The 9980-nt window shown below is 41.2% G+C and overlaps 1 protein-coding gene across 2 annotated transcripts; it reads right to left on the minus strand.

Annotated features, from left to right (window-relative positions):
- Nucleotides 1-1931: 1931 nt before the first annotated feature.
- Nucleotides 1932-8100, minus strand: tent2 (terminal nucleotidyltransferase 2). Of its 2 annotated transcripts, none has more exons than XM_038702508.1 (15): nt 8036-8100; nt 7565-7718; nt 7325-7432; nt 6940-7192; nt 6717-6831; nt 6547-6635; nt 6365-6422; nt 5478-5544; nt 5304-5380; nt 4998-5126; nt 4861-4904; nt 4442-4578; nt 3400-3491; nt 3196-3275; nt 1932-3075 (listed from the first exon to the last, which is right to left on the minus strand). In XM_038702508.1, the coding sequence occupies exons 2-15, from the start codon at nt 7681-7683 to the stop codon at nt 2989-2991; spliced, it is 1455 nt and encodes a 484-aa protein (XP_038558436.1). In that variant the 5' UTR covers nt 7684-7718; nt 8036-8100; the 3' UTR covers nt 1932-2988. The 2 variants fall into 2 exon arrangements, with proteins under 2 accessions (XP_038558436.1, XP_038558437.1); XM_038702509.1 differs by lacking the exon at nt 8036-8100 and adding an exon at nt 7841-7966.
- Nucleotides 8101-9980: the final 1880 nt, after the last annotated feature.

Here is a 9980-nt window from a genome sequence, read left to right on the forward strand (position 1 = left end):
GCTGCCAACATGAGCGATGAGCTGAAAAACTAATGACCAAATGCACTATGAGCTGTCCCTCCTGCTATGAATACAGCTCAGCCAATGCAGGGTTACCGCAAGGTGATGTCCCAAAGCGTCATTCATGTAATATTAGAGAAGAGATGCCTGCCTTCCCAGATACATTCAACATATCAGTATCTTCTACTATTTATGACATGGCAAGGATAGCTAGAGCACCCAGTATGAAACATGATAAATGAGATGTAAAATATGGGATGGTGAACAATATCAAATATTAGAATAGAGCGGGCTGCAGTGCCACACTGACAATTCCTTGTATGAGCTGAAGAACAGATGATCATTTGAATGTGTGTCATTTGGATACACTTGTCCAGTCACGCTCCCCAGACAGAGATAAGACACAGCTTCTCTTTTTGCTCTCAATAGCAAAATGCATCTGAGAAACAGGTGGTTTCTCACAGACTCCATTCAATACATTTCGTGGTAAAATCTTCTAGCAGAAGACACCACTTTACACAAGGTAAAAGTGAGCCACAATTGAGGTTATTCAGCTTGTAAGTTGTAGTGTGTAAAGCACCTGTTTTGCAGTTCCTCCACCTCGTCTTCATCGTCCTGGCTGATGGCCTCTGAGGCCTCGTACTGAAACTCCTGCAGCTCTGTCATCTCAGAGTCCAGACTCTCACACTCCTCCATCTTGGTAGAATCCTCCAGCTCTTGCCTTTGCAGTTCCCCAATGTTGTTTTTCTATGTATTTTAGAGTCCTCTTGATGTTTTCAGCCACTCTGATTTCAGAAGAGCTGGTCTGCCTGTTTGTGTCATTCTAAGTTGGGAGCTGTCCATCTGACTCAGCGGGGGACAGAAATAGACTGAGTGGGGAATGAGAAGAGGGGAGTGGAGATAAGGGGGGGGGGGGGGGGCAGTGAGAGAGGGTAGGTCTCACTTTGTCTCAGGTTAAGCACACATACAACAAACTCTTAGAAGAAGTTACATTTTGAACTTATCATAAAAAAGACTGTTATAGATCTAGTAAAATCATGATTCTCTTGGTCTGTGCCTGTGGCCACAGCTGAATGAGTCAGTGTGACTTTAAGGTCAAAATCCCCCTTGCTAAGTTAAATATAGGTTATGTGCTGAAACAGTACCCCCTGGTCCCCCTGCTGCTGTTAGCGACACTAAACAGGGCCACACATACACACACAGTTCTTGTAAGGTATCTACCCTCTAGGAGTACTGGCACTATGCAATAGTCATAAACCTTGGTGTAATAAGGCGTCAAACCACAGAACAAAAAAACAATTTACACAGGAGCTGTCAAGGGAGGCTGCAGAGAACACTTGAACAAAAGGTGCAGATATCCAGGAGTCATTCTTTTGCAATCTTTTTTTAAAGGCATATGAATCACAAGCACCTATAACGTACTAAATGACGTAAGAGCTCCTGATGACGGTGGATATACTGCTTTACCTTGAGGACACAAAATGACACCTGACTTCAAAATATTAGAAGGATCTATGGGATGCTATTTGTGCTTAAATGGTTAAACATAATACCTGTGGATGAAATCTCTGATCTTGGTTTTTAAATGCAAGGTGATCAAGTATAATATTGTGCGATGGGTTGGCCCAAATTACAGTAAAACATAAAAACAAGGATGCCACCAAAAATCACTTACTCAAATACTCTACAATCACCTCATCTGAACATGAACGACAGGGTGCAATTTAAGGACTTTTGCACTTCTATTAGCATAGCCAATAACTCAGGGGGCTTCACATAGAGCCAAGTGAAAACAATCATACATCTTCAGAGATTTAATGTTTTTAAATAAACATTTAAAAGTCAGTAATGTAAAAAAAGAGCAGAGGAAAAATATAAACCAAAAACAAAAGAAGAAAAACATGTCACACACAAAAAATGTCACGCTCACGTGTAAACCAATAACTTATGTATTAAGTAAACCAAAAATGAGTGAATGACATCTGTTGCCTTTTCTGTTATACATTTTTTGTCCAAATAACTCAGGCAGATACTGAACTAAAATGACACCAGCCTACATAAAATAATACAGCACAAAAACAGGAGCAACGATAAAGGAGTGGGATTATCCAAAGTCCAGGCCTCCAGTGATCGCCTCGGAGTAACTTCAATTATGACACTAACTTCAACATCTTCAACTTAACAAGCTCAGTTTTCAGAGGAGCTTAGAAACTTAAAGACGTCCATGACCAAAAAGGTGAGTGCCTTCAAAAAAAAAGTATATATGGTGTTTAAACCCACAATAGCTTCACTACAGACCTAGAAAAATAGAAAAAAATGCTTTTATGTTACAAGTTGGTCCAGATGGGCTGAAGACAATATACTGTGCATATACGTGGCATAAACTTATTATTGGCATCTTTACATCTGACTCTGTGCAGTATGGCTCTAGCAATGTATGTAACTAAAACGTAGATTAGAAGAGAGAAACTTGTTTGAGACCAGTCAAACATAAACGCTGCTGCTTCCATCTGAGACAGCTTGAGATATGAGCAGGTTGCAGGTGTTATTCTGTCTTTCATACTTTGTCAGTATACTTAACTTCTTCCTAGGAATGCTATGCGCATTGGGAAAGAGGGCTGTGTAAGAGAAATAACCATCTCTAATGACACTGACTGCTTCAGTGCAGCATCTCTCTGTCACCATTTCAAGTGACAGAATATCAGAGTCCTCTGGTGTCACTAAACATATACTGTATTTTTATTATCAGTTACAATAATTTGGAAAATTCTGCAAAGCATCTGAAACTGAGTGCAGTATTTTCAATATGTACTGCCACAGGACATACAGTTTGTGACCGATACCGAGGCAGCCAGAGCATTCAGAGTCTTTCTGGCTGTGAGGTACCGAGGCAGCCGGGTGCCTCTCTCAGCACATCCCAAAGGTGTCTCTTTGTTTCTGGGGACAGGCTTGTCTTGAGGTAGAAGCTCGTCTAATTAGAGGAATCCCTTATCTCCTGGATGACTCCTTGCTAATGATGGCTCTGACTGGGAGGATCGAGTTCAAGTCCTTCCTCTGTTGTAGTATCCGATATGACTGCACAGACACAGAGAGATGAGAAGCAGGAGGATTATGAATAACTCATGGCTGGCCAACAGCAACTTGGAGCACGAAAGAAAATATGAAGGGCGCACAGTTATCAGGATTGGCATGTACCTCCACAAACTGAGCTTTAATGGCATCAAACTTGACCTTCTCATGGACTGCCCTGGCAACGTTATTTCTTTCAAATGGCTCTGAAACACAAGGAATTGCTGTCGCTCACTGAATATGTAGCATTTCTGGGAACATTTCTAACATTAATGAACCAGTTATTGTTCAGTGGTGGTGGTGGCATGTAATTTACACTGAAATGTTTACCTTCAACACATATGTATTTGTTTCTCCACTCTTGAGAATTGTTCTTGGGCAAAGCTCTGGCCTCTCGAACAGAGATCACCTGCTTATCCCACCTGCAAGACACAGAAAAAACAAAAGGAAGGGGATTGTTTCGCACCTATTACACTGAAAAATAAGCAAAAAAATTAATTAAAAAAAAAAGGACTGTACCAGTGGCTTTTAGCCAATCAACTACAAAATATTGACACGTTACTGCCAACAAATATAGCTTTTCCAGATAGATTCTGTACCTTCCAGGCATCAGTTGGTTTTAGTTTAATTCAGTGCAGTATAAAAAGTATAATGTGAACATGAAACATTCTTATTTTGATCAAATATACAAGACGGTAATATGATAATGCGGGAAATTGTTTTGCAAACTCATTCTTACTGTTCAATTAAAATGCATCTGAGGCTTAAAAGTGGGCATAATAACCTTCAAACTACTGCCTTTTAAATCTAAAGTCTTAAAAGTTGGAGCTATATTGAATGCATCAAATTCAAGATAGATACATTTCAGTCTTTGCAAGTTCAACTTTATTGACATGAGTTGATTGAAGCAAATGCCAAGAACGTAGGACAAATGTCAGTAGTAATGTTAAGCCTGTAAAATTTGTACTTCAAGGGCAAGAAAATGTAAAATCACTCAACACGTGTGACCTGTTTACGGCGTTTGACACTGTAAAATGTAAAAAATCTGTTTGCTTGGTGAGTTTCAGTTCAACCTTACAAGTGTGGCGTGGAAAGGTAACACACTTACTGCAAACACAGGGATCATGGTATGTCATGTTAATGTTGTGTTAGGCCAAAAGGTCCCACCTGCTCCTGCCCTTCACCCAGAAACATGAAACCAGAGAAGATGTTGCAGGATAGAGGGAGGAGAGGAGAGACAGGGGACTGAAGAGTGAAGAAGTTGGCTAAAGGAGCAGGAGGTGAGGAATGGGAACAGGAAAATGAGCAGGCAAAAGAACCAAGAGTGCATCTGAAACACTAGACTCAGTAATGTGATGTCCTTGGGAGATACCTGAAGTCTGTGGCATAGTATTTGAGAAAGCCCAGAAGCAGCTCTCCAAGAGAGGACTGGTTTCTTGAGATGTAGGGCGGGACGTGTTTAGTTCCCTCTGGAACCATGTCAATTTCCATGGAGGGATTAAAACACTCCTGAAAATCAAGGCACATGACACAAAGACTTAAAACGGAGCACTTTTTTTCATTTTATAATAGATTATTTCAAGGTGGTGGATGAAGTCAAGTTAAAGTGATGCAGAAATGTATTTTTACAAAAGAGACAGAGGATATAATTGGAAAGATGAGTCCGCAAAGGCATATATTTATAACATATTAATTGACCTTCTATTCTATGCCTGGATGAGAGGGTAAAAAATAAAAGCTAAACTGATAGTGTAAACAAGACTCAGTTGCAAAAGAAATGGAGACACTTACTGGGTAGTCCCTCTGTAGGGAGGGAAGGACAGGATCACTAAGAGCTGTAAAGAAAACAACACGTATATGACGAGATTCAAAATAAGTCAAATGGGAATTAAAAAAGAGATTTTGTCTGTGTGTGAGATTGTACTGACTCTGGAGGGAGTGCAGCACCATCAGCACGAGTGTGTAGCTGCTTAACGTTCCTTTGCTGGCATCATTGATTTGATTATGCCGTGCCCATTTCTTAACAACAAGGATCATGGGTCTTATCCTGAGATCAGCTGTGAGAAACCACACAAACATAGCGGGTCAAAACAAGAAATTTCAAATAACATATGCATTGCTTGTGGCTGGACTAATAAACAAAGTCACTTTTAAGAGTTGACTTAACATTAGACAGAGACATTTTGAAAAATTGTTGCCATCAAAACCAAAGTATTGTCGACCATCTCACCCACCATAGGCATAACTCCTCAGAAGGAATGTGTTTCTGATGCCCACTGTGTTGTTGATATTCAAGTCAAACTCCAGATCACTAAAGAGGGTGGGAGTAGAGAAGTGGTCACATTAACACTTCTTTCGGACTTTGATGATGATGTAAAAACAGGTTTCCACGACTGTGTTGCTCCTACCTGCCTTTCTCTCTGAACCTGAGGATCGGCACTTTGGCTCTGATCAGCTGAGTCCTCTCTATATATGCTATGAATCAAAACAAACATCATAGGATTTGTGGTAATTTAAGGCCTTTCTCGTTTCTCAGTTTGTACATCCTCGACTCCACTTCTCGCATCCCTCCCACCCGAGATGTGAGCGGATGAGTCGAGGAGATGACACGAGGAAAGGAGTTGAGGCAACAGGCATCAAAAAGAGGCATCCTTGCCACTGAGCCATCAATGAAATGAGACGTGTGGCACAGGTAATTACAACATAATGTATCAAAGTCTATCAAATGTCTATTAAAGTGAAATGTCATTAAGGAATGCAGGTAAAACAGCGCCTTAAGAGGCACTACACAAACGGTGAAGGGCAGAAAGTTTGTTCGTGCATTTGACATCTTAAATAACTAAAACAACCTTCCAGCTGTGTGTAATGCCTCTTTTTATGTGTCACGGGTGCTGAAAAGACTTTCGCAAAGGATAAACCGGTGCACCTACGCTCATAGCTCCTCTCTCCTCTCAAAGCATTTTAGGAATTTAGATGTCCTTCGAGATGGAGTGCTGAAATAAATTTCACAGGCTGGAGGACGGAGGAGAGAAGAGACAAGGAGGCACAAAATAGAGGAATGATAAATACCTTTGGTTTCCTTTTCAGTGAACCTGAAACTATTTTTCCACTGGGTAAATAGCGCCACCCGGTGGAGTCAGTGGAGAAAACAAAATCTAGGGATCCCACTATTTTTTATTTTGTTTAGTAAAACATGTAAGTAAATAAGTAAATAAGAGCTTTCCAACCATGTTAAGAATACAATAAATTATTCTAAATAATTTGATATTCAAAAAAATAGTTTATTATTACTCACACAGTGATCTGAACAACCTTTGGAGGACTGAGAGTACATGAATGGGATCAGGTCTGTTCTGAAAAAGAAAACAGAAAAACATGCAGGTGTTTGAGAGAATGTGTGTGTTGTGTACACACACACACACACACACACACACACACTTTGGATGACATTCACCACGCAGACTCAGGGATACTCACATTTCCTTTGAGGACCAGACACAGATCAGCATCACTGCTCCGGCAGCCCAACCCATTCATAGAAGATCCCGTCAAGTAAAGTCGTGCCGCTGCAAGAAACGCATTTAGTGAATAAGGATCACAACAGAAAGTCAGTCAAAGCAGAGCTTTACTGTATATTTCAAACACACCTGCATAGACACGCTGTATGTCTTGCTGCAGCCGAGTTCGGCAAGTCTCCTTTCGGGCCAAATCAGAAGATTGCTGCTGGCACGCCTCAAACAGCTCAACCATCTGAACACTCAGCTGAGGGCACAAACAAATCTCCTGACTAAATCAACCATACCTGCATGCACACATAGTTGGATTTAATGTATTTCAGATGCAGGTTAAGGCCTTCTGAATATACAGTACCTTGTCCTTTGCGTAGGCCTGCAGGCTGTGGGAGCTATCTGGGATAGTAGGCACCTGGGGTTGGGGCTGGGCACGTGGGCTAGGATAAGAGCGATCAAAATCAGTGAAGGATGATCTTGATGGCCCTGCGACCACTTGGTCAAGACGACGAGGGGGAGGTGCCCGAATTAAAGGGGAGCCGATTACTGTGTGGGAAGAAGAGTCAAGGCGTTGGCGTTTCACAACATTGGGGGTGTATTCATCAATCTGCCTCCTGAAAGAAACACAATGATAAGGAAAAACATCACAAGATATGTTAAAGGCAAATGTTAATAAAAGGGAAGTGAGTTTAAAGATACTGAAGAACGAGATTATTTAGTTATGAATAAATGGTCAGATTACATACTTGCGCCTATTGGTCACAGTTGGTGTGCGATGAGGAGGGACTGGAGAGGTGGGTGGTGTGGGTTTCCATTCATATGAAGGCAACCTCTCTAATCCAGGAACATAGAAGCTACCAAACAGGCATGTGTGTGTATTACTATACAGGACATAAACGCGCCCAACAAGAAACCATATGAAAGTTCTACTATTGTACTGATGCTGTCTAGTACACAAGTGCAGTTGGTTTCTTGGGCAGGCTCACCTATTGACACCAGCCAGGGGTTGGTGGTTGTAATCGTAGTATAGAGGCACAGAGGGTGGTGGGTACAGGCCCTTACTGTAGGCTGACCGTCCCCTCGGTGCAGCGCCGTGGGGGAACATGCTGCGGTTCTTCAAAGAGCTCCAGCATCAAATACCTTAACAAAAACCAACAGAACGGTTAGTGTCAGTAATTAAAGACGAGCTGTGGCTGAACTCATAACTTAACCCAACAGTAACGTTAATGCCACGAAGAGTTACTGAGGAAACCGAAACTTACTAGTGATCGGGCAACAAAGCGAGCTCAGACCTCGACGTTTAAGCAGCGTCTAGCTAGCTAATTCATATATCAGTAACGATATTATCACACAATTAAATATGTTTCTCTGTAGATTCGTGTAAAGAATGTGTCTTCGGAAACGTGTCACTAAGTGTTGAAAACGTTTACTCAAAAACTGAACTATGTAACACTTACCAAATTGCATGTCACATGTAAACAAAACTGAAGGTGCTAGTTTCCTGAGTACATACTTCCGCATTGATGTCATGACGTAATGGAGCGTGATTTAAAGGGGACGTGGCCCTGCTAGTTAAAGGGGAAATCCACTCAAAAGCAAAACAAATAAAGATTTTGGCTACACAGTGTGCTGTATCAATAATAGTATTGAACAGTGAAATAAACACCCCCCTCCAGAAAAAGCCGATAGGCCTACATCAAGCTTTGAACTAGTGATATCTGTGATTATGTTAGTTTGACTAATACACAATCACAGATAGCCTATCTCCATTAAACTCGATGTCTATGAAGATTCTCAGTCATCCAGGTCATAGTTATCCAACGAAGGTTAAAGTCAAGGGCAACTGGACTTGGTTGAAGATACTGGAAGACGTTTCGTCCCTCATCCAAAGGACTTCTTCAGTTCTGACTGACTGGCAGGGAAACTCAGCTATTTAACCTCAGTGGGGTCATTTGCCAGGGTCATCGATACCGCTGGTTCGTTAGTGTTCCTGGTTGCTGTAACGACAGTCGTTACAGTCGCAGGTCAAGACTCTGCAGTCTACTTACATCTGAAGGACAGAGGACACTCGTTTGAGGACCTCCAGGTGCACATTTTAGACAGAGAAGATGGATGCTTTGAAAGAGGTGTCAAGGAAGCATCTACACCCAGGTCGAGTAGCCGTCATTGAACCGAGGAGGGGGTCTACGCCACCACTTATCCCCCACTTACAATGCTGTCCTTTCATCACTTCCCAGGAAACTCAAGAAATGTAACCTATTGGCCTCAGGTGAAGATACCAACGATGGTCGTTCAGTCTTGGCCACCATTAGTCCTAACGACTGTAACGACTGTCGTTACAGCAACCAGGAACACTAATGAACCAGCGGTATCGATGACCCTGGCAAATGACCCCACTGAGGTTAAATAGCTGAGTTTCCCTGCCAGTCAGTCAGAACTGAAGAAGTCCTTTGGATGAGGGACGAAATGTCTTCCAGTAATTTCAACCAAGTCCAGTTGCCCTTGACTTTAACCTTCGTTGGACTCCATTAAACTCATTTGGACATATCCAAATGAGGTTAATTATCAAATTATAAAACTCATTTGGACATATCCAAATGAGTTTAATTATAGAGCTTAGAGCTGCCAATCAGATAAGCCTGCTGACCATGTCTGCTGTCACGTTTGTCCAATATCCATTGTCGGTGGAGCAGAATCAAGATTCTCTAGAAGATCTCTAGAAGACATCTTCACTACCGGCAGTTTGTCTCATATGTTTTGCTGAAAGAATAGGCCTAAATTGTTCAAAATGTTGTAAATAGATTCTAGATAGATTTTAGGTTGGGTTTTCCCTTTAAAAGTCCACTATGGTAAATCAGTGATTAGATAAGGGTGACGAGAAAACAATATGACTGACAGTTACTGTTACAAGCACTAAATCAACAGACACAATTATGATTTTTCATCATTGTATTGATATTGTTCTGTTACTGTTACTATAGCTTTGTCAGTTCTATGGTGACTGTGACCCACCAGTCCATCATCATTTGATTAATTCATCATTGAGTAACTTCATTTAAGCTACTTGAACTGCTGGATCAAATATGAGTCTCCAGGTCCCCTGGTTTATACCATGGTTAGTCTGAATATGACTGTCTTAAGCCATGACGTATGAAAAACATTTTAATTGAGTGGTGCCCTCCTTAAAAAAATATTAAAAAACGAAAAACTCACAGAGACTGCAGTACAAGTAACTGATGGAGTATGAGCTGGGTTCTATAAGTGGGTTGTTTATTATTAAACTGCATGTGATACAACCATAGACTAATAGGCCTACTGCTTGTAGATCTGGAAAAACGCAGGGAGATAAATTATTATTACAACCCTGAAATATAATTTTCTTTGCGCATTTGGTGAGTTGAG

Source organism: Micropterus salmoides, unplaced genomic scaffold (genome assembly GCF_014851395.1).
Source record: "Micropterus salmoides isolate LMB-PRFRI ecotype aquatic unplaced genomic scaffold, ASM1485139v1 Ms_hic_scaffold_7, whole genome shotgun sequence".
NCBI classification, from domain to species: domain Eukaryota; kingdom Metazoa; phylum Chordata; class Actinopteri; order Centrarchiformes; family Centrarchidae; genus Micropterus; species Micropterus salmoides.

Coding starts and splice junctions, on each gene's coding strand:
- tent2 (XM_038702508.1), bottom strand. CDS start 7,683: ATGTTCCCCCACGGCGCTGCACCGAGGGGACGGTCAGCCTACAGTAAG. Junction 6,636..6,716: donor CATACAGCGTGTCTATGCAG/GTGTGTTTGAAA, acceptor CGTTTCTTGCAG/CGGCACGACTTTACTTGACG. Junction 5,127..5,303: donor TCTGAGGAGTTATGCCTATG/GTGGGTGAGATG, acceptor GGTTTCTCACAG/CTGATCTCAGGATAAGACCC.